This window comes from Suricata suricatta, chromosome 7 (genome assembly GCF_006229205.1).
Source record: "Suricata suricatta isolate VVHF042 chromosome 7, meerkat_22Aug2017_6uvM2_HiC, whole genome shotgun sequence".
NCBI classification, from domain to species: Eukaryota; Metazoa; Chordata; class Mammalia; order Carnivora; family Herpestidae; genus Suricata; species Suricata suricatta.
This window is the reverse complement of record NC_043706.1, coordinates 33,995,489-34,019,371: the sequence shown is the minus strand read 5'-3', so window position 1 is coordinate 34,019,371 and position 23,883 is coordinate 33,995,489. Positions and strand designations below refer to the sequence as shown.

At 41.3% G+C, this 23,883-nt stretch overlaps 1 protein-coding gene, 1 long non-coding RNA gene and 1 pseudogene across 4 annotated transcripts in view; 1 reads left to right on the top strand and 2 right to left on the bottom strand.

The window, feature by feature from the left end:
• Positions 1 to 23,883, top strand: part of STK38 (serine/threonine kinase 38) — a 41,032-nt gene that overhangs the window by 7,970 nt on the left and 9,179 nt on the right. For 2 of the 3 annotated variants that reach the window (XM_029943489.1, XM_029943488.1), the window contains exons 3-9: positions 7,713 to 7,764; positions 8,662 to 8,784; positions 10,815 to 10,898; positions 14,786 to 14,909; positions 17,108 to 17,262; positions 21,656 to 21,758; positions 22,557 to 22,618. In XM_029943489.1, the coding sequence (XP_029799349.1) occupies positions 7,713 to 7,764; positions 8,662 to 8,784; positions 10,815 to 10,898; positions 14,786 to 14,909; positions 17,108 to 17,262; positions 21,656 to 21,758; positions 22,557 to 22,618 (703 nt within the window). The remainder of the gene's footprint in view (positions 1 to 7,712; positions 7,765 to 8,661; positions 8,785 to 10,814; positions 10,899 to 14,785; positions 14,910 to 17,107; positions 17,263 to 21,655; positions 21,759 to 22,556; positions 22,619 to 23,883) is intronic. The other variant, XM_029943490.1, reaches the window with a different exon arrangement.
• LOC115295551 lies at positions 567 to 775 on the bottom strand (annotated as a pseudogene).
• LOC115295552 lies at positions 7,697 to 22,588 on the bottom strand. Its single transcript, XR_003910466.1, has 4 exons — positions 22,516 to 22,588; positions 19,805 to 19,848; positions 8,807 to 9,007; positions 7,697 to 7,906 (listed from the first exon to the last, which is right to left on the bottom strand). It is a non-coding gene; the product is annotated as an uncharacterized LOC115295552 (long non-coding RNA).

The following is a 23,883-nucleotide window of genomic DNA, read 5'->3' as shown; positions in this document are numbered from 1 at the left end:
GTATCTGCTTTTTTTCCTTTTTAAAAGGTTTTTTGTTTGTTTGTTTGAGAGAGCATATGAGTGAGGGAGGGGGAGAGGGAGGGAGAGAGAGGATCCGAAGTTGATTCTACACTGACAGCAGAGAATCCGATGTGGCACTCGAACCCACAAACTGTGAGATCATGACCTGAGCTGAGGTTGGGTGCTCGGCTGAGCCACCCAGATGCCCCAAGATTTTATTTCTTAAAAGATTTATTTTTAAGTAATTTCCTCATCTAACATGGGGATCACACTTACAATCCTAAGATCGCATGCTCTACAATTGAGCCAGCCAGGTGCCCATTTGTGGATTTTTTATTCTCTTTCATTGATCTGTTTGTCCCTGTGCCAGTGTCACACCGACTTGGCTACTGTAGCTTCGTGCTAAGTTTTCAAGTCATGTAGTGTAAGTCTTTAACTTCATTGTTGTTGTTTTTTTTCCCCAAGATTGTTTTGGATATTCTAGGTTCTTTGCATTTTCTTCCTTCCTACCTTCCTTCTTTCAGAATTTTAAAAATTTTAATACAGTTCAAATCAGTGTGCTGGGTTCATTTCAGTTCCTTTACTGCCAGATCTGGGGGCAGGGACTGCCTCAGTATCTCTGCCTTCTCTTTGTGATGACCAAAGCGTGAAGGTGTTTGCTGCATCAGACTTCAAACTGCACGTTTTCCTTATTTTTCCTGATCTTGACGGATGTGGCATCCCTTCGCCTGGCTGGGAACAGAAAGCCCTTGGTTTCTTCAATTTTGCGAGGCATGGCTATGAGGGGCGCAGCTGAGGGTGCGGCCGGTGTGGCAAGCAGCAAGAAGCGCGGACGGAAAAGTGGCTCTTTGCATTTTTGTATAAATTTCAGAATCAGGTTGTCAATTTCTAGGGAAAGCTTACTGGAATTATGAGTATAATTATATTGAATCTGTAGATCACTTTGGGGGAGAATTGACATCTTAACAGTATTGAATCTTCTGATGCATGAACGTGGTGTATCCTCCCATTCTCTTAGGTCTGCTTTAATCTTTCTCACAAGTGCTTTGTAGTGTTTAGTAGGGGTTGTTATACGTTACTTTGTTAATCCTTTGCTGGTATTTTGGGTTTTTGATGCTGTGTAAGTGGGTACTAAAATTTTTTTCAGTTGTTTGCTGCTAGCATATAAATATACCTGAATTTTGTATATTGACCTCATACCCTGTAACTTGCTAATTTACTTATTCTAGTAGCTTTTTTTGTAGATTTCTTAGGATTTTCTGTGTAAACAATCATACATATTTGAATAGAGAGTTTTGCTTTTTCTTTTCCAGTCTATCACCTTCTTTTTCTTGCCTAATAGAATTGGCTGGAATATCAGGTACAATAATACCTGATATAATATAAGTGGTGAGAGTAGACATTTTTGTTTTGTTCCTGATTTGAAGGTAAAAGCACTCACTATTTCACTATTTGTTGTGATGTCACCAATAGGTTTTTTATTTTATTTATTTGTTTTTTTAATTTATAACAGTTTATTGTCAAATTGGTTTCTATTTTTTTTTAAATTTATAATAGTTCATTGTCAAATTGTCCAGTAGGTTTTTTTAAAGGTGTCCTTTGTAGATTGGGGAAGTTTTCTTATGTTCCTGTTTGGCTGAGGCGGTTTTTTTTTTTTTATGTTTATTTATTTTTGAGAGAGAAACACAGAATGTGAGTGGGAGAGGGCCAGAGAGAGAGGGAGATGCAGAATCTGAGGCAGGCTCCACGCTTTGAGCTGTCGGCACAGAGCCCGATGTGGGGCTCGAACCCACAGACTATGAGATCATGACCTGAGCTGAAGTCAGACACCCAACCGAGTCACCCAGGCGCCTCTGTCTAAGTTTTTAACATGAGTGTGTGTTGAATTTTGTCAAATCCTTTTTCTGCATCTTCTGCGTCTTCCCATCATTGTTACATAGACTGATTTTTTGCAGGTTAAATTAACCTTGCATTCCTAAGGTAAAGCTCTCTTGATTATGATACAGTGTATTCTTTTTGTATGTTGCTGGATTTGATATGCTAATATTTTCATAAGAGCTTTTGCAACCATGTCCTTCATGAAGTTATAAATCATGATTAGACTTTAAATATGCAGATCTGAATGTGAAATAGCAAAATGTTTTATAGCTGGCGGTGGCTAGCTGCTGTTCACTGAAGCAGAGAAGTGCCGGCAGAGTGCTCTGTGTTAGGATCCTGGGGAATTCAAAGATAAGTTTGCACAGTATATCTCTAGCATGCCTTTGGAGATAGTTATTTTCAAATATAACTGCTCTCTTGAAATTGTAATTTCTGGTGTTGTAGTTACAAAACAAATACCTACAAATTCTGATTAAGCTACTTGTTTCATTTGATAATAGTTTGTGTGTGTGTGTTTGTTTTTTATTTTTTTGTTTTACTTTAAGAGAGAGTGCAAGAGTAGGGGAGAGGGACAGAGGGAGAGAGAAGAGAGAATCTTAACAAGACTCCATGCTTATTACAGAGCCCAACACTGGGCTCGATCCCATGACCTGAACTGAAATCAAGAGTCTGACATTTAGCAGCTGAGCCACCCAGGCGCCCCTGTAGTGATTGGTTTTTAATGCTACTGGCTCTATCTTAAAGTTCATTATTTATACATATCATGTTCTCTAATGTATGATAATGGTTTTATAAGTATTACATTGTGACTTACACTAAATTGCACCCAAAAATGGGTTGAAATTAGTGCTTTTTTTATTTTGGGATTCTTACAATGGAAATCCCTTACAAAAGCAGTGGTGGTTTTGCTTTTCTTAATGACCAAATTAACCAAAATGGATTGTGAGAAGAAAATATTAGACACTTAAGAGGATTAGAATGTTTTTTTTGGTAAGTATTTTTTAATAATTTTTTAAAATGTTCATTTCCTTTCAAAAGAGAGAGAGAGAGAGAGAGACAGTGTGAGCAGGGGAGGGGCAGAGAGAGGGCGACACAGAATCTGAAGCAGGCTCCAGGCTCTGAGCTGGCAGCACAGAGCCCGATGCAAGGTTTGAAGTCACGAACTGTGAGATCATGACCTGAGCTGAAGTCTGACGCTTATCTGACTGAGCCACCAGGCGCCCCTGATTTTGGTAATTTTTGTTATCAAATCCTCATTTTTCATTAAAAACGTAGATACTTTGTTTCAGATAGTTCCTTGTTAGTCTTTTTCATTTAGTGCCCCTTTTTGGTCCCTTTTTTTGGGGTATGGATTGATAACTTTGTTTTGAGTTTGTTGATATAATTTGATAAGACTCTTTTAGGTTTTATTATTCCTAGAAAATTTAAACATTAAAAAAGGAAAACTGATTGGCAGGAGTAACTACCACCTAATAGTAAGTAAACTACAGTTAGAACTGTCAGAAATGGATTTCCAAGTTTTTTCATGCTTTGATTAAAAATGTCGAGAACTTTGATAAATAAACTAAATTCTAATGCTCTGAGACCATTAATAATAAATATTTTATTACGGGTATATTGCTAATATGTGAGGAGTGGTTTGAAATAAGTACTGGGCTAGTACATTTTGTAGATCAGGTTGTATTACAAATTTTCACTGTATGTGCCTCATCTGGATGTCTTTACAATCTCTAGTATTTCTTCCACATATATGCGCCTTTTGCATGTCTTTGAGCAGTAGGTTATATCTGAAACAAAGGACTTACTGACAGGGGAGATAAGACCAAACCCTTAAGAAAGAAAGGAAACCATTTCACTTGGAAATGGTTTCCGGTATAAAAGTAGACTATGAAAACATTGGGGGGGGTTGGAAACATTACGGCAAGTTCTACTGATCAATTTAAAAACAACCCCCCTCACCCCTGCATCTATTGTCTGTTTGATGGTCTTCTATTAATGCTCCTGGTGGACTATAAACTGAATCCACTCAAGAGTGAAAGTTCAGGGGCGCCTGGGTGGCTCAGTCGATTAAGCATCCGACTCTTGGTTTTGGCTCAGGTCATGATCTCACATTTCATGAGTTCAAGCTCCACGTTAGGCTCTGCACTGGCAGTGTGGAGCCTGCTTGGGATTCTCTCTCTTTCTCTGCCCTTCTTCCACTTCCACTGTCTCTGTCTCTCTCAAAAATAAACTTTTAAGAAAAGAGTGCATTTAATCTTTGTTTAATCTTTGTTTTGCCTCTGATGGTAAGGTTCCCTAGGAACAGCACTTCTTCAGTTTTCTCATATGATCCTACTTGTGTAGTAGATATTATTGCCTAGGTACTCATACAAAAAAATAATTTATAGCAGCCTGAAACCAAAACCAAGGAAACTGGCATTTTTTTCTTAAAAAAATTTTTAACATTTGTTTATTTTTGAAAGAGAGACACAGAATGCGAGTGGGGGAGACAGAGAGAGGGAGACAGAGTATCTGCAGCACTCTGAGCTGTCAGCACAGAGCCTTTTGTGGGGCTTGAACCCATGAGCCAAGATTGGATACTTAAACAACTGAGCCACCCAAGTGCCCTGGCATTTTTTCTTATATTGTGTAAAGAATATTTCTTATATTCTTTCTTCATAAATACTATTCTGGTGGATTAATTAAAGCCACAAAAACCCCATTTAATAAGAAATAATGGTGTGCTTCCTCCCCTCCCGCCCCCATATCAAATAAGAATTTTCCTACACTTTATTTATCCTTTGAGAATCAGCAGGTTAGTACTCCTGTCAGATAGTCTTACCCAGACTTTTCCCTGTCTGCATTTGGTCTGATCTGATACTGAGTTGCAGTATTGTGATTATTATTAGTGAGCAAGTGTCAATTTTATTTTAGTCCCAGAGATGGGTGAATCTTGATCTTTGATTGTTAATTCACTGATTAGTTGTATCAGTCAAACGAAAGTAATTTGCTGAGATTTTAAAAAAAATATGTAATATTTATAGGGTATTTCTTGAGAGTTTTCTCAATTTTGATCATGGAAATAACAAGTAGTATTTATTTCTATGCAGTTTTTCCTGGTTTTGAAATGTCTCATCAACAGAAATTAGAAATACTGTCTAGTTAGCCGTCTTGTAGAGTGGATTAGCTCTTTTCTCCCATTTCTGCAACCTCTGAATCAAGTTGTACTGGGCGATGAACTTAAAGTTAGCAAAAGGGGCTGATTACTTGCAGTCACAAATGTGTCTGCACATTGATGCACACTTTGACCTTTTCCTCCCCATTTGGCAACATCCATTTATGAAGTTGCTGTGTACAAGGCGCTATTCTTAGTGGAGAAGGAAGATTCAGGTATTGGCCCTGACTTCAAAAGAACTTACCGTCGATGTGCAGATAAATAGAGCTCACAGAAAGCCTTGATGGGTGAGGTTAGGTGTGGCCTCCAAGTGTAAGTGGCCAGCCTCTCTCCCGGGGTTCAGCTCTGGAACGTTGGAGTTGAGTGGAAAAGTAGCTTCACCCAAGGCTGGAGTGTTAGCTAAACTGGTTCTTTCCACCAGAGACACATGAGTGGAGGAGCCTGCTTTTCTTTTTCATTATGAACGCTGTTAAACATACATGTAGGAGGAACCCCCATATATTCAGATCCAGTAATCGTCAAGATGTTGTTAAATTTGTTTCATCTGTTCCATTTTGTGTTTTCTTGCAGTTGTGTTTAAAGCAAAATTTAAACATCTGTCACTTCCTACATACTTTAGGGTATATCTCTAAAAATATGGACATTTACTTCTATAATTACAATGCCACCATGAATCTAACAAAGTTAATGGTAATTTCTTGGTATCATCTCACAGAGGATGTCATTTGTAAGCCTCATTTCAGGCTGTGCTTGCCATTTTTGGTGTCTTTAAGATCTTCATTGGCTTGGCCCCAGTAAATCATTTCCGTGGACAATTCTGCAGGATAGGCTTTTTTTGGATACTTTTTCTAATGAATGAATCTTAATTATCTTCAAGGAGTTGATTCTGATAACTTTTCTTTCAGGTAGATACTCTGCAGAAACCAATTTAATTATACTTGCGGTCAAGCTATGGAAAACTTCTTAGTTTGAATTGAGATTTAAAATATAGTCAGAAGCAGGCGTGCCTGGGTGGCTCAGACTGTTAGTGTCCAACTCTTGATTTGGGCTTAGGTCGTGATTTTACGCCCAGCGCAGAGCTTGCTTAAGATTCTGTCTCTCCTCTGTCTTTCTCCCCGCGCCACACCCCCCGCCCCAAAACACACACACACACACACACACACACACACACACACACAGTCAGAAGCAGCCATCTCTGGGACACACGTTGTATGATAGCACACTGGACTTCCAGACTAGAAAGAAATATAGTCAGAAAGTGTGATGGTGCTTGATACTTAAGGCACAAAAAGAGCTGACCATGGTCGAGATGTTATAGTTCTTGCTGTGATGTTATCTTTGATTCTTTTTATTCTTCTCTACTTCAACTATGTAACCACTGAAATGGAATTAATTTACACTCCTGAAAGTGCCAGTAGTACAGCCTCCAGTACGTGTGCACACATGGATGCATACCCCAGAATGTTCGAGGCACTCAGAGGGGAGAAGTGGGCAGACGGGTGCCATGCAGGTGCCTCCCCCACCCCAGGGTCAGAGTAGATCTTTTCACTTCCTGAGAGCTTGGACATGAATTCATGATGTCATCTGATCCTGTGGATGCATAACATGATTTCTAACATGATACTAATTTAAACTAGTTACTGTTAATGCAGTAATTATTTATTGCCAGTTGGTCCTCTTTGCAATAGCTCTGTTCGCTTTATTCTAGGTTTCCAGCCTTCATTTCAGATCTTTACTGCTCATCTGAATTACTAGAGCTTTCAGTCTGCCTCAGTCTTTGTCAGGTGCTTTCCCTGCCAGCCCATCAGCTCATTACTGCTGGCTGTCATTTTAACATAGAAACCTCATCACATCGTTCCTTTGTACACAGGCCTCCCTCTGTAGCTCTTAGCTGTCTACAGACTGGCATTTGAAGTGTGGCATTTGAAATGCTGTGTGCCTCCCCCGCATTTGACTGCATGCTGCTGCTGCATGTACTCCGGCCTTTCATTCTTCCCTGTCCTGCTCACGTTGCCTGCTCTCTGGAGTGCTGATAAGTGACAGAGATCCCAGCCCGTGTGCTGTCATTTATTATGCTGAATAAATAAAGGTCGTGTGGAATTGGTTTTAAGGAAGTTTCCTTTGTTACACTGTCAGACTGTAAATCAAAAATATTCTTGGATGCAGTTTTTAAAACTTAATACTCCCAAGGATTTAGAGCCAATCACCTGTTTTGACCGTTCCCATTCCTCCCCTCCTCCCTCAATGTCCAAATTCTGCCCTTACTAGTGTTTATGGCTCTCTGCTTGTGGCAGGGAGGAGGAGGAAGATGTAAAATTAAAGGAAGTAGATACCAGTCTGGGAGAGAGAGAGAAACACCCCGATAGAATAGGTTATCAAACAGCAGCTGTTTTGTGGTTTGTTAAAGAGGAAATAACTTAAAAAAAAAAGAGAGAGAGAGAACTTTTCATTTTGAAATAGGATTCTTTGTTGCATTAACATCTTATACAATCTTTTTCAAAGGGTAGAACTCAAAAAGGGTGGGAATCTTTTCACTTGTCTTAGTAATTGTAATTTGTTGTTTTAATGAGGCACTTTGAGATCTACCTGTTTTTATCATTACAGAAAAACGCGTGTGTTTGTATAGGCTTTTTCAGAAAGTTACTCAAATGTTATTTCAAATATCTTTATTTGTTTTTAGACAAAAGAAGTTAGAAAAAGTGATGGAAGAGGAAGGCCTAAAGGACGAAGAGGTAATTGATCCTGGGAGGCTTTTTCTTGGAACCCAACATGGCAGGTCTTGTCCAGCAAGTGGTTAGCGTTGGTGCCTCGAGAAAGGGTCTTGGCTTAGCAGCAGAGGGACTTTCGAGCGCCGGTGTACTTCTGGATTTAGGTCTTCATGAGGAGGGAGAAATTAATTACTGAGTACGCAGGAGAGGAAGTCTTATTTAGGCCCCCTTGTAATAAATTAGTTAGACTTAGAATTCCAAGGAAAGGAAGAGATGAGAACAAATTAAAATTTAAAAAAGCAAATCGTAGCACATTTACAGAAATCACGGAACAATCGCCACAGACGTGGTACAGGTGTCTCAAATCATTATCAGGGCAAAATACCTCTCAAATCAGCCCTTCCTCCTAGGGCCTGCGGACGTGGTAGGAGAAAATACAGTTAAGAAACTGCAAGGAACTGAAATGACAGTGGAAATGCTTTCAAAAATAGGAATGAATCACAGAATCCAGGAAAATGGTGACAAATACCAAAAGTCTTTTGGAATTATAGAGCATAAAATGAACTCGAATGTGTTAAAAAAACAACAACACTGACTTTACGTAAAAACGTTTAAAGGAAAATATTGTTTATTCTCCCTTCATGAGGAAAGTTAGAATAATTGATATGTGAAGTAGGTTAGTCAGAGTCCCCACAGGAGGCACCGGGTGCTCAGTGTGGTTTGGTTACTGTCCCGGTCTGTCCGGGTCTGAGGTGGCGGGAAGGGGAGGAGTGGCCTCTTCAGGGTCCTTCTCAAGTGTGAGAAGGTTATGCTTAGGCCAGCGGGCCCTGCTTTCCAATCACAAATCAGACCGCTGGCTGTCGAGTTGCAGAAATTCAGCTCCTCCTCTTCCCTCCCCCCCCCTCTTTATTTAAATGATAGAAACGACTGAGGAGATCAGCGCATGCTCGGAAGGAAACAGAGTTTCTTCGGTTGAAGAGAACAAGACTTGGATTGGAAGATTTTGAGTCCTTAAAAGTAATAGGCAGAGGAGCATTCGGTGAGGTAAAAACCACCAGACACTTACCAGATAAGATACAGACACACCACAGGACTGTGGAGCTGCCGAGCCGCTCATGATCGTTGGCGGAACTGGAGTAGGGGGTGGGTGGGTCAGACCTGCTGGTCTCACCGCAAAACTGCTGTCGGTCCTTTCCTCCCCTCCACTGTCCCAGGTTCTGACAGTTCTCATTTTGCCAGAGATGATGCTGACGCTTTAAGTATCCATCTAGAGGGAGAGTTGAAACGTAGAAGGAAATCAGTACTTATTTACTGAGTGTACTGAGTGTTTCTCTCCTATAATCATGACAATATCTCATGTTATAGATGATGAAATTAAGACTCAGGATGTGTAATGCTCCACTGTCCCACCGTCATTGAGCAGCAGTGCCAGAAGTTGGGCCCAGGAGTTCCTCATCTTTTTTTTTTTTTTCAAGTGTTCATTTTAATCACCCAGTGCTCATGATGATGAGCGCACTCTTTAATCCTTACCCCCTACTTCCCCCACTGCCCACTCTGATAGCTACTCTGGTAGCCTTGAGTTTGTTCTCTGTAGTTAAGAGCCTGTTTCTTGGTTTCTCTCTCTCTCTCTCTCTCTGTGTTTGCTTGTTTGTTTTGTTTCTTAAAGGAGTTCCTCGTCTTTAAAAAGAATTTTTTTTTAATGTTTTTCTTTATTTTTGAGAGAGAGACAGCATGAACAGGGGAGGGTCAGAGAGAGAGGGAGACACAGAATCTGAAGCAGGATCCAGGCTCTGAGCTGTCAGCACAGAGCCTGACGTGAGGCTCGAACCCATGAACTATGAGACCATGACCTGAGCCGAATCTGGACGCTCAACCGGCTGAGACCTCCAGGCGCCCCAAGGAGTTCCTTGTCTTAAAAGCTCCTGCTTTTCCCAGCATCACACTGTCTCTCCAGGAGCAACCTAACAGCATATCTCTACCCTTTATTTCTTCCTGCTAGATTGGTATTGCTCCAGAAAGATGGGCCCAGAAGACAGTTTATAGAAATGGGTGATACAGGTAGTGGTGGAGAGCGGAAAGCATTTGCAACTCTGTCCCACCTGGTCTTGTAGATGCATCCTGCTCAGTCATGGGGGCAGTGTGTGGGGAGGGTTTGAATGAGCCCACGAAAGGTCACCCTCATTAATGGAAGACACTGAAAGTGGATGATTTACTGATGCAATAGTATCATTAACTTTGTATAAAAGGAGCAGCATATTATTAAAAACCTGTACCTAGGGGAAATGTGAGTATGTACTCAGAGGCACAGGTGAAAGATTAAATTGATCCCTCAGTGTTCAAAATCCCCGTTGGCTCCTGGAGACAGGGGAAGGCACAGTACCACCTGTAAAAGAACTTTCTGTTTAGTGAGGAAGAGACGTGAGACTCGATCAGGAAAAACAAGGAAGAAAGGTGCAGGGAGGAGGAAGCATAAGTCTCTTGGTGGGGATGGGGGTGGGTTGCAGGGGAGGGTTGCAGGGACTTGCCAAGAAGTTTTTCTTTAGGTTTGCAGACCGTTGGTTTTCTTTTCATCATAAAGTTATCTGTTCTTTGTAAAAACATTGGAAGATAAGAAAGAAGGAAACTGTATAAAACCCCCTTGCCCTAATGACACATTTTAGGTTTTTTTCCTTCTAGACATTTTTCTTGCATGTATGCTTTTGCTTTTGCTTTAAACACTGTTGTAATCACTTCCTTAGGTTATCTGAGCTGGTGGATTACGTGCACCATGGGTGTAATGAGTCCTTAAGTTCGAAAGTGAGGGTTTTAAATTAGACTGACTTGTTCAACTAGGGAGCCAAAGCTGTTCAGATGTAGAGATCCCTGGGAATGTTGTCAGGACTGACTTCACTGTGTCTGATAACTCTACCCATTTTGGAACGTTAAAAAGCACTTTTTTTCTGGTTTTTATTGCTGTTTGTTTATATTAAAATTGTAACACTTTTTCAGTTTAAATTAATTCCTATGACACATAAAAACATTACTTAGCTTGGCATTGTGAACTTTTGACTTGGCATTTCTCTTATAACTCTTAGGTGCGGCTTGTTCAGAAGAAAGATACAGGGCATGTGTATGCAATGAAAATACTCCGTAAAGCAGATATGCTTGAAAAAGAGCAGGTAAACCACAACTGTAGCAGTGATTTTAGTTTGCTTCTAATTTTTTTGTTACGTAAAATTATTCCTTTTATTTATTTGAAATGTATTATTACAGTTTTCCTTAGCACTGTCATGTACGAATATACGTGTAATATTACTTTTCTTTCCCCAACAAAGAAGCAATTATGTGTATTTTAAAAGTACAAATAACGCCTCATGTTATGTGCAGTCTTTTCAATGTTGAAAACCTATTAGAAGCATCTGCTATTTGTGTCTCCCAATTGATCACAAGCTGTGCTTGTCATGAGGAGCCTATTTTTGGGGTCACACTTGCTGTGGGGAGACGTTCCTACTGAATGCTGAGAGAATTTGTGTATGTATGCACACACACACACACACACACACACACACCCACACCTTGGGACTGAGCCTTAGGGATTAGAATTTGAAATTTGCAACCTAAAATGGTCTTAGCATGCTTGTTCTGTAGACGCGAACCAAAGGTGCTGCTTCTCAGCAGCCCATTCCTACCCATGACAGACCACTGTTCTTTCTGAATGGATGTGAAGAAATCTAATGCAAATGGCAGAGCAGTACAAATTCTCCTTTAGGGCTTAAGAACACTTTCTAAAAACCTAAACCTCCTTTGTGAATAGATTTATAAGATGCAAAAGTAACTTTGTGCAAAAAAATTTTTAATTTTATACAGTATTATTAAGAACAAGAGTGCAACCTTCCTGCGAATCTAATTGAGTGTAGCTGTTTGCTTCAGAACAGATTGTAGTGGGGGATGCCTGCATACATCCCGCAACGGCTCAGATGCTTCAGGAGGGCAAAGGAGAACTTCGGACAAGAGCGAGAGAGCAGGGATGGAGGCTGGCCCCACACCCAGTCCTTTCTGTCTCTTTGAGGGGCAGTGTAATCACTGAAGCCAGTGAAAATGTAGAGTTTTTATTTTCTCTTTAATTTTTACATGTTACCCGTAAGTTTAGACTCCCAGGAGTTTCGGCAGACAGTGTCAAATACCCTGGAAGTAAACCTTCAGACAAAGTAGTTTATGCTAATACCAACCTTATTTAGAATGCTCAATAGTCCTACTTATGTATTATCTAAAAATGAGCATGTGGTAAAGGTGTAGGCTCTAAAAGAGTTTTAGCTAGCTTGAAAAGGAAAATGCAAAACTGTATTGGTTAGTCAGCATGTTTTGTATTTCACAAGTAAGTTTTATTTTTATAAGACATATTTCATATATCTTTATTAAAATTACTTAAAAAAATTTTAAGGTTTATTTTTGAGAGAGAGAAAGGGAGTCAGAGTATAAGCAGGGGAGGGGCAGAGAGAGGGAGACACAGAATCTGAAGCAGGCTCCAGGCTCCGAGCTGTCAGCACAGAACCCAGCATGGGGCTCGAACTCTCAAACCGTGAGATCATGACCTGAGCTGAAGTAGGATACTTAACTGACTGAACCATCCAGGCGCCCCTTTCTATAGTTTTAACCAAGTCTCAAAAATCTTCCTTTTTCAAATAATTAGTGTTCAGAATAAAATTGTAAAGAGAAATCTGCATCATTATTTTCACTTATTAATCCTTCCTACCACATGCCAGTTGCCCAGCATGGTATCAGAGGACAGTTCAAATATACGGTGTAAAAACAGGTTTTCCAACTACTGTGCCTTCTTCACAATCATTTTCTCAAGTGTTCCCACACAAAAGTAGAGGAGCTTTCTGTGAGGATTAGTATTTTAAACAATGTATTGGCTGAATTGTTAGCTCCCCTTGCTGTTGGACTGTGCGCCCTAGGTTTGATCTCAGCGTGGTCCAGTTAAAGTTCCTGGTCACAGGCTCTGCCCAGCCCGGCCATCTCCAAGAAGCACGGCCGGTGCGAGGGCGTGAGAGGGAGTCGACCAGTGTGGCCCGACACTTCTGGGGTAGGGCCAGCTGTTTAGATTCAGAACGTAACTTTTTGTAGGTGTAGGTTCCTTACCCATAGGAAAAGTTTGTCCTTTGCTTTTACTAAACTGAACAGTTTAAATGGAGACTTTAGGTGGATATTCTGATCCAGACGGTGGGAATTTTGCTATCTGGAAAATAAATTTTAAAGGATAAGAGACCAGCCTTTAGCTAGTTTTTTCATGTTTCTCTTCGTAGCAGAAGGAAAACCTCCAATTGTGATGTTAGTACAGTATCAGGAGGGGACAAAAGATGGACTTTTATCTCTGCTTTCCTAGTGCTCAGGATAGCAACTAGCAGGTAACTCCGCCCGTTAAATATTTATGGAACAGAGAAAGGGAAGCCCGGACGTGAGTTGCACCTGTGGTTCTTCCTTCCCTTACCCTGTGTTAACCTGACTCCACTCCTAGACACTGAGGTTCCTAGTTGCTGTTGCAGCGCCAGGAGAGAAGGGCAAGGTGTGCACAGGTGGCTTATAGCTTTCCCCTTAACAAACAAACCATTCTGTCCTCCAGGGTGAGTGACGAGTGGTGACAGCTCTGCCTGCCCTTTTCTTTGGCTCCCTGCAGCAGGTAGAGGCCTTGTCGGGAGCCCGGAGAGCAGGCTTGTGCAGTCTTCATGTCCGGTGATGACTGGGGCGCAGCCACAGCTGCGGTTGAGCAAGTGCGTTAGTGTTTCCCAAAAGCTTTGCTTCCGTATTAAAGCTGAGTAAAAGCTAATGCTGTCAGGTTGTGATTTCATAACACTGTTCCTTACTGCCCTTATCTTCCATTTCCCACCCTCATGCCCTAGAGATGTAGAAATGTAAGTCTTCTGCAACATCGAGGCTATTTAAAAGTTTCCCGAAGAATTTTAGTAGAGACTTGAAACCGAAATATGTAAACTCAACACTTCCCTTGGGCCTGAAGGGAAGAACGAGGCAGGTTAGGTGTTAAGACAGGAGAGAGGGGCGGGATCTGTGTGCAGGTGGGAGAGAGAGTGCCTGGCTTCGCTAACGCCGCTGCAGTAAAATGAAGCATGGAGAACATTGTATTGACCAAAACCGCAATCTTGGGCTGAGTTTGCCCACTGGACGTGCCAGTTTGTGAACTTTCATACATCTTTACCCGTGAACATAGGATAGGACTCAAGCCCTGCCTTGTATGTTAAGAGCAAAACTTCTGTTCAAGGATTGGACTGGGTCTTGATAAATGTAGACCTGGTTGAACCTGCCGTTGCATCTCTTGACATTTAATGTGAGAGGAGAGGGGACCGGGTTTGATAACACGCAGCCATGTTTTGATTGCTGTTACATATTTCAAGTAGATAAGGTGAATTTGATAACAAAACATGATTATCAAATAATACAGTTCTGCCAGGAGTTCTCCCAGTCCCCCCAAACCTTTTGGCAACTTGGTCTCCTTAGCTAGAGATTTCAGTAAGAGCAGAAAGCTGGAAATATCATAGATTCGAATCAGTACCTCTTCTTAGGCGTTCTTCTGTTTCTGTTCGGTAAGAATCGAGCACGTCCTCTGCACAGCAGTGGACTGAATACTGTGGTGCAGTTTTCTAGAATTGTCACTGTCGTTGCAGACACCATTGCACACCCGAGGCAGGACTTGTTTAGAGAGTCTTTCGTCTTGGGGACTAATTTTTGTCGTAAAAGGTTATTAGCACAAAAAGATGTGCAAAATCTTTTAATTAATCAGAGGGTCAACTGATAGCACTGGTAAAGTTGCCGTTTGCATTACAGCCATTCATGTTGTCATTTGTTAAGCCTTTCATCCCCCAGGTGTTCATGACTATATACCTTCGAGTCCAGTGTTGTCAATTTTGAGTTCACAGGTTTGCCTAAGCATAAATTAGACTTTTGCATCATCACCATTGAATATTCAAGTAGTACTTAAATTGTGTAAACAAATATGCAGTCTAATAGAGCAGAGCAAGGCTTGTCATTAATCAAATGCGTATACCTCCAGGTTGGCCACATCCGTGCGGAGCGTGACATTCTAGTGGAGGCAGACAGTTTGTGGGTTGTGAAAATGTTCTATAGTTTTCAGGATAAGCTAAACCTCTACCTAATCATGGAGTTCCTGCCTGGAGGTAATTACTTGACGATGAAAGGTCAATTTTTCCTTTTTGTTCTGTGGTTTCTCTCTCACATCAATTAACCCTCCTTTCTGCTTTTAATCATGCTCACAGAGTTGCTTTCTATATCTTTTTTAGGTCTGTAAAGGAGGTCAGTAACCTGTCTTGTGCTGGGGTGCCTTTCTCCAATTCTTAGTGCCATAAAAGTAACCTTCTCATTCATTCTCATGATTTCAGATGGACATTTCTTTCTTTTATTTTTCTTTTTAAATATATAGGAATAAAATAGGGACTCTGCCTGCTCTCCTGTCTGTGGGAATCATGTTTACTCAGTTACCCAAATGACCAGATTGAAGCTATTATGGTCTTTGCTTCAACTTTTTTTTTTTTATCTTTTGGCATAACTTACATTAATACAGAGTGAATTTCTCATTACCTATGTTAGTGGCCAGAATCAGTTTCTCCTTTCTGAGATTTCAAGTTTTACATAACTCGGCACGTGTATCTCCTAAGACTGCTCCAGAGTAAACCCGTCACAGAATATGCCATCTGTTTTGGGGACACAGTCTGTTTGCCAGTGAGCAGATGAGCTGCGAGCACACTCTGGTGGGAAAAAGAAAACTTTTCCTCTTTTTGGTTCTGTAGCAAAGCAAACGTAACTGGAATAATATTTTGGTCTCATGACAACTTTTATTTAGATCTCAGGTCACCCATTTTTTATGAACAATTGGTGAATGTTAGGGAAGAGTCCGATAGAACGAGGAGAAAGTTTTTAACATTTAGATTCTAATTCTTAAATAGGAGTAAGAAACAGCTCTGTCGCCAGCCCCTTGCACGGGTCTCCTCGGGCCTCACGCACACCCTCTTCCATAGCTTCTCATGAGTCCTGCACCCCGCCCTTTGCCCTCGCGGAGCCGGCCTGCAGCGCCCTGGACCGTCTGGCTCGCGCTGTCTGATCATCTGGGCGAACTCGCACAGTTGGGGCCGTTGGCTGCTCTCCTGGGCCATGGCACTGAGGCCACACAGCGGCCCTAGAGCTGGCCCATGTGCCCCACACCACCACTACCATCCCCCCATCTCTGGTGTGCCTCCGGGTCAAGTATGTAGCTGCCAGGAGTGATTGGGGAAAACTTGCTTTTCACGTCTTGGGTCAAAAAAGAGAGCATTTTAATAAATGGTTTAATTTTTGCTTGAGTGTAAAATATCCACTTTTCTCTAAGAAATACAAAAAAATTTCCCCAAGATTATAAGTGAAACTCAAAAAGCAGCATGACACTCTATTAAAGCCAGAGGTTTCTCCCTCTTTTCCCTGTTTTCTGACCATAAATGGCTTTATATGGAATCTAGACTGAATGTTTCCTGTCTCTTTTAGCTTTAAACTATTTCTAGATATTTGCTTTGCTTTGCTTTTGTCTAACCATTAAGTTAGGATCAGAATCTTTTTTCCCCCACCATTTTATGTTGTTCTGATTTTAAGCAGAAATAATTATATTTTGACTTTGCAGAAAACTAGAGAGTTTACCTTTTAACTGCTAGAATACTGATACTGTGTTGTAAAAGTCTCAGAAAGAATATTGGTGTATATTTATTTACCTGTAATAACAGTGGAGAGAACACTCCGCTGATCTTGGGATGTGTTCACCTTGCACTTCTGGGAGGCAGCCAAGGCATGCCCCAGTTTTCAGTTCCTTTTTAGCTTTTGGTGCCTTACACTGTTCTCCCTAAATCTCACCTTTTTATTTGTTTACCCTCAAGTGGTTTGTAAACAAACTGGAGAACTTGTTTTCAGCCTCCCTTTATAACAGTGGCCTATGTGGAAATGGTAGTTTGCAGACAAAGTAAAAAGTAAAGTAACTTTCTCCCCACAAATGACCCTAAGGAAAAAAGTTATTTTTTTAAGTGTGAGTGAAATTTCCTTTTTCTCTCCAGAGAAAAATGGGAATTGCTGCTCAGTGGTCAGCATCAGTTAGGTTAGGTTAAGAGCATGTTATTCTCTGTGGCTGTGAATTTTACCTTTAACTGTTAGAAACTGCTTACCATTTCCACCCATACTGGCAGTGTGGGTCAGTTTCTGGAACATGAAAGAGGCCTGTTTAGCACTGCCTTATGTAGGCAGATAGGGAAGACCTATCTGAAAACTGGCACTGACTCATGTATTGTCGTGTGTGTGTGTGTGTGTGTGTGTGTGTGTTGGCTTTGTATCTTGTTTCCAGGGGACATGATGACCCTATTAATGAAAAAAGATACCCTGACAGAAGAGGAGACGCAGTTTTATATAGCAGAAACAGTATTAGCAATAGACTCCATTCACCAACTTGGATTCATCCACAGAGACATCAAGCCAGACAACCTTCTCCTGGACAGCAAGGTACTGTGGTGAGGCGAGGGCCACGGTGTGGTTCCCTATCGGAGCAGTGTCTGCTTTAACACCCGCAGGGCTGTGCTAATCACAGTAGGGGAGCCATGACCTGCTTTGTATAGATTTCTGTTTTTTTATAGGTAAGTTTGCTGCTGCTTCCCTTCTCTGAAAGGTGTATGATTCTCTAATTTGAGTGAACAGTCTTCTTAAAAATAAAGGACATCTTTGAAAATGATTAAGAGGAAAACTGATTTAAAGTTTACTTCTTTTGAGAGAGACAGAGAGAGCGAGGGAGGGGCAGAGAGAGGGAGACAGAGAAGAATCCCAGGCAGGCAGAGCCTGATCTCATGAACTGTAAGATCATGACCGGAGCCGAAATCAAGAGTTGGACGCCCAACCGACTGGGCTACCCAGGTGCCCTGAAAACTCATGTAGAAGCTTATTTTATAATAAAGCCAAAGATACCATCTTTTCCTAGCCTGTAATTAACTATAACTAGTATATAATTAACTCTACTGATGCATCACCTATCGGGAACCCCTCTGTTGGGCAACCTTATTCTTGAACCCAGTCAAGAACCAGGAAGTAAGGCAAACAAAAATGACAGCACCAGTCTGTGCCAGAGTTCAGGTTCTAGATCATTTGCCCTTTGCTTAAGGAAGAATCCTGCTCAACCTCTGGACTGACCTCTTTGCTTTTTTAGGCTGTGCAGATGAGTTCAGTTGCTTGGTTCTTAAACACAGCAGATCAGAAGAGAATCCCTGTGTTGCTAGTTTTCTGGCTGCTCCTGGCAGGTCTCCTTGCTGTCCAGGCCTCACTTATCTATAAAGTGAGGATATTGATCCAGAGAAGCCCCAGAGTCACTTCCAGCTTTAACATTTTAGGGGTACCTGGGTGGCTCAGTTGGTTAAGCGTCTGGCTTTGGTTCAGGTAGCGGTCTCGTAGTTCGTGGGTTGGAGCCCCACATCGGTCTGTCTGCAGTCAGTGCAGGGCCTGCTTTGGGTCCTCTGTCCCTTCCCTGCTCATGTGCTCTCTCAAAAAGAAACATTAAAAAAATTTGTAATGTTATGTTCTGGACAGAACTTTTAAGGAGAAAAGTGAATTTAATTCTTTGAGTATTTTTCTTTCTTGCTTTTTTCTTTTAAGTTTTATGTATTTAAGTAATCTACACTCAACATGTGGCTCAAACTCAAAACCCCAAGATCAAAAGTCACATGCTCTACTGACTGAGCCAGCCAGGCACCCTTCTTGTTGTCTTTTGATGGATTTCTTGCTCTCTTTGAAAAACCTGAACTTTTGGTGTACTTCCTTTAAAAAATTTTATCTTTCTGTTTCACGATAAAAAAAAACTGGAGACTTATCAAATTATTTCTTCTTTTCTCTTGGTCATAAGAATAATGTGTATGCATAGTAGGAAATTTGAACAGTGCAAAGAGTTATAAAGAAGGGAAATGCCTATAATCTCATCATTCAAATACCAGTTGTACTTTGGTACAGTAGCTTCAGTACCTTCTCTGTGTCTATAATTAATCTACAGCTAACATCCTAAAAGTTGCTTGTTTTTCTGTCTCTTAAATGTTAGTGTATATACGGGGACACCTGGGTGGTTCAGTCGGTTAAGTGTCCAACCCTTGATCTCAGCTCAGGTCATGATCTCACAGTTTGTGAGATGGAGCCCCACGTTGGGCTCTGTGCTGGCAATGTGCTGCCTGCTTGGGATTCTGTCTCTCCCTCTCTCTGCCCCTCTCCTGCTTGCTCTCTCTCTCTGTCTCTCTCAAAAGTGAATTAAAAAATTAAAAAAAAAAAAAGATTTGGAATCTTCTCTGAAGGTTCTCTGACTGTAAAAAAAAGTTAATGTATATAAAAGTATTTTTCTATGTCATTGTGTTCATATATATATATATTTTTTTAAATTTTTTAATGTTTGTTTATATTTGAGAGACAGAGTCAGAGCAAGAGCATGGGAGGGGGAGACACAGAACCCGAAGCAGGCTCCAGGCTCTGAGCTGTCAGCACAGAGCCCAATGCGGGGCTCAAACTCACAAACTGTGAGATCATGAGCTGAGCTGAAGTCAGACCCTTAACTGACTGAGCCCCCAGGCGTGCCTCAGGTATATGTTAATAAAGCACTAGGCCTGCCTCGTGTGGTGGGTTCAGATGCCCTGGTCCTGTGCCCCAGGTGCCTTAGTGCACGTCTACTTGTACCCTGTAGTCTCTGTTCAGGTCCAGCAAACATCCTGAAAGCCAAGAACTTGGCGCCGCAATGTAGCTGAGGTGGAGTGGGGAACCCTTTGAGGTGCATATTTGCTCTCTACAGGATGCTAGCCCAGACATGTAGAAAAATGTGCTCACAAGTGAGCTCATTTAGGTGTTCAGCCATTCAGGTTCTAGAAGCGAAAGTGTAGATGTTTTGAGTTCCTGCCACATGCTTAGAATACCTACGGAGTTCCCTGAAAATACAGGCTTGAATAGCATTTACTCCAGGTACTGATTTTTAAGACACCTTCCTTTTTTGGAGGTATCCAGGGAAATGTAATTTTGAGAACTATACCTTCAACTCTGTTCCTTGACTTGTACAACAGGTTATTTGCAGATCTGAAAAAAAATAATACCAGGTTAGCAGGCTCAAAGCTATCTTTGTTTGGTAGTTTACTATGTTGTGCCTGCGTACACGCATGGGTACACACACACACACACACACACACACACACAGAGCCAAACCTAATGGGATTTCTTCAAAACAAAATGAAAACTGGCCCATCTGGGCAGGGTTTCTGTAGCCTCCTATCTCCTGAGAAGTTTGTATCTTCAGGCCTAAGGATGTCCTGAAGGGAGGTGGTATGGATAGATCACAGACGTTGAAGTCTTTGGCCACACCACTTTTTTTTTTTTTTTTTTTTTTTTTATTTTGAAAGAGAAAGAGAGCACAGTCAAGGGGAGGGGAAGAGAGAGAGGGAGAGAGACAGAATCCCAAGCAGGGTCCACACTGTCAGCACGGAGCCTAATGAGGGACTTGAGCTCACAAACCTGAGCTGAAGCCAAGAGCCAGACATTTAAACTGATTGAGCCACCCAGGTACCCCTGGCCACACCATGTCTAAGTGTGTGACCTTGAGCACCGTAGATCCCTGAACATCAGGATTCCCTCCCCGGTTTTTGGTTTTACTCCTTATCTACTTGCAGTTTCACCACTCCAGGAACACTTGCCTCTCACTTAGGGCTAGTTATGTGCCAGGCACTGGGGGAGGAGCTTTACATGCATTGAGTCTCATCGTTCCTACCAGGAAGATACCATTATCTCCATTTCCCAGGTGGGATCAGGGGATTGGAGAGGGTAAGGTGATCCTGGTCTGGGGAGAAGGAACTTGGATTGATTTTGGCTTTGGTTCTGCCATTTCACCAGCAGGCCATTTAATGAGTGTGAGTCAGTGAAGTGTGGCTTGAGTTATGGATGAGAGGACACTTTTAAAGCATGAGGCCTGGCTCAGAGTAGGTGCGTGTGTTCCTTGAAGAGTATGATAGAGCCAGACCCTTATGACTGAAATACAGCATAGCAACATTTGTCAAGAACTATGCAATAAAGTTTATTCTCTGTCTTTGGAATAATTCATTCCTTGCAGTGGATCCTAATGAAACAATTCAAGAGAAGAAGTTATATGAACAAAGATTTATTTACTCATTAACAGTCGTTGATTAAGACCATCCTTTGTACCATGCATGGTTAGACCCTCTCTATCACAGGGGTGCTTATAACCCACATTACGTGAGAGGGAGGAATTAGAAATGGAATAAACATCCAGTATTAGGAGGATGGTTAGGTAAACAGTGATGTAGTAAGTCATTTGAATACACATTAAAAGTGATTTTGAAGACCACATAGAAACACAGGAATATTTGAGTGGATTAGTTTAAGAAGTAGTAGGAATATCTATTTTATTTTTTTAAGGTTTATTTATTTTGAGAGAGCACAAGCAGGGGAGGGGCAGAGAGAGAGAGGGAGAGAGAGAGAATCCCAAGTAGTCTCTGCGTGTCAGCACGGAGTCTGACATGGGGCTCAAACTTACAAACTGCAAGATCACGACCTGAGCTGTAACCGAAAGTTGGACACTTAACCGACTGAGCCCCCCAGGCGCCCCAAGAAGTAGTAAAAGTATCTTTAGATGCCATGGAGAGGTCAGCTATGTTGGGAAATTTACCTTTGGACAGAAAGATAATACTTTTATTAGTATAATAAAATTTAGGGTGCTCTTTTAAACATTTATTTTTTATTTTTCCTTATAATCAAAGAAAAAAGATAGCACACTTAGTGGTGCTGTAATGGTATTGTAAGGAGCTAGAGAGAATGGGATGTCTGTTCCACATCCATGGATGTTCCTCCGTTCCCTTGTTTCCTCTTCCCATAGGGCCACGTGAAGCTTTCTGATTTTGGCCTTTGCACAGGACTGAAAAAAGCACATAGGACAGAATTTTACAGGAATCTGAACCACAGCCTCCCCAGTGATTTCAGTAAGTGTAAACTGTAAACTGTGATGTTGACCTTTTTATCCCTTACCTGGGCCTAGAAAAGCTGTTACCCTGGTAACCAAAATGAGCAGGTCAGATTAGGGGATTCTCCCAGCATGAATCTAGAGAATTCTCAGGTGTGCCCGTGGTTTTTATCGTACGTGAGGCAAGAGGAGTGATATGAAGTGTATTAAGGCTGATGTTGCAAAGAGCCGCCTTTGGAGGTCTACTGAGAATTTTGCTGGGGGTGGGTGTGGGGCAGGCAAGCAGGAGAGTAGAGGAAAACATCCCGGGGCCAACTCCAGATTACATTTATCCTAGGTGCTTCTTTCTGTTGTGCCAGAAAGAGATTGACCTTTGTGAGTGTGGTTGTCACTCCAGCCCTGTCAAACCATTGAAACTGTGTGGCACAAGGACAGTTTTCCTGGAGCACTTATGCCAGACACGTATTATAAATTCAGAAGTCTCTGCTTATGTACCAAGTACTGCTCTTGGAAACTCGGTGGTAGTTTTGAGAAATTATCAGTGTCTGAGGTCCACTTTGGGACCTTTGATTCTGAAGAAAGTGTATTCCCCGAAATTCTGATGAAGGACTGGCCATGTGACTGCATGATTCTTTGAGCTAATGCTTCAGTGCCTTTGATTTGGGTTTACAGACTTCCTGGGAAGTGTTATCAGAGTTACTGACGCATGGGCAGAAAAGCAAGACTTTAATGTTTCATGTGGCTTGAACCAGAGCCTAAAAAAGTACTAAACATACCCATTTGAACTTTGATTAGAACTTGTTCTCTCTACTTTTAGCTTTCCAGAACATGAATTCCAAAAGGAAAGCGGAAACCTGGAAAAGAAATAGACGTCAGCTAGTAAGTAATATTTGTGCCTTTTTAAATGCTACAAATCAAATATGAATAAATTCCAAAAATAGGTACAGAAATTTGTATTCAGTAAATGTTTACAGCACATCCATTCCTTGCTTTTAAGATTACTTTAATAAAACACTGTCATTATGTCAGTGGAGCCAAAGGTAATCTTTTGAAAGAGGGAAGATAGCATTAGATTGTTTGGGTTGTGACATTTTCAGCAGAGGACTTCATTTTGACGCTTTATGTTGGTGACAACCTCTTTCCTTCCTACTCAACTTGTTGCCTGTTTTTATGGTGCTAAAGGGGTTACATTTAAGCTGGAGGTCTCTCAAGATGAAACTAAGTTACAAATATCTACCGGGAGGAGTGGTTCTTCAACTTTTACAATTTTGATTCACTTAGGCAAGTCAGGACTCTTGAGTTCACCTGCCCGACCCTTTCCTACTTTGTGGTGGAAAAGAGTGATAAAAATTAGAAGTTTAAGGGATGTGCTTATCGTTTTCTTTAGAAGTATTTAAGTATATACAGATAATATTATGTCCTACAAACTTAAAAATAAGTAACACTGTTGCATTTACCTTGATAGTGTGTTGAAAGTTATGTAAATAGTACAGGTTCATCAGTGAAAAATTGCAGTCTAGGCAAACTTTTATTCCAAATCATTCGTTTATATTTGAAGGGCAATTTGTATGTCCCAGTGTCTAGTTCACGGAAAATTATTGACCAGAGATAGTGGAAATGTGTATATCACCACATACTTAGGCTTTGCTAGAAACCCACAGCAAATTAAATAAATGATGGTAGAGCTAAACCAACAATTGGTCATAGAAGGCAAGAGCAGCAGCTGTGGACAATGACGGCTCACCCGGATTGACGGCCATGCCTGTGTATCGTCCAGAAATGGCCGCACCCCTGCCAGTCGGGTATGCAGTAGCAACTTGGCGGGTTTGCCAAATAGTGTGTCTCGGTCAGACTTCTTATCCTTAGTAAAACACTGAATCAGAGTCCTCTGTAGTCTCTTTACTAGCTCACTTAGTAGGTCACTGGTAGCAGCTGCCCACCATGGTGAAAATGGATGCCTGTCAGGTTGTTCAAGAAAGCATCTGAAAAAAGGTTTGCATTTTTTTATTTGATGCCCATTGGTAGGCCTCAGACCATGCTATGAGTATAATGAATTTTTTTGTTAAACCTGGGCCCTGGGGGAGGCATGAACCAGACACTTCTGGAGATGTGGTAACTGAAATTCATCTTTGATATCTTTTATC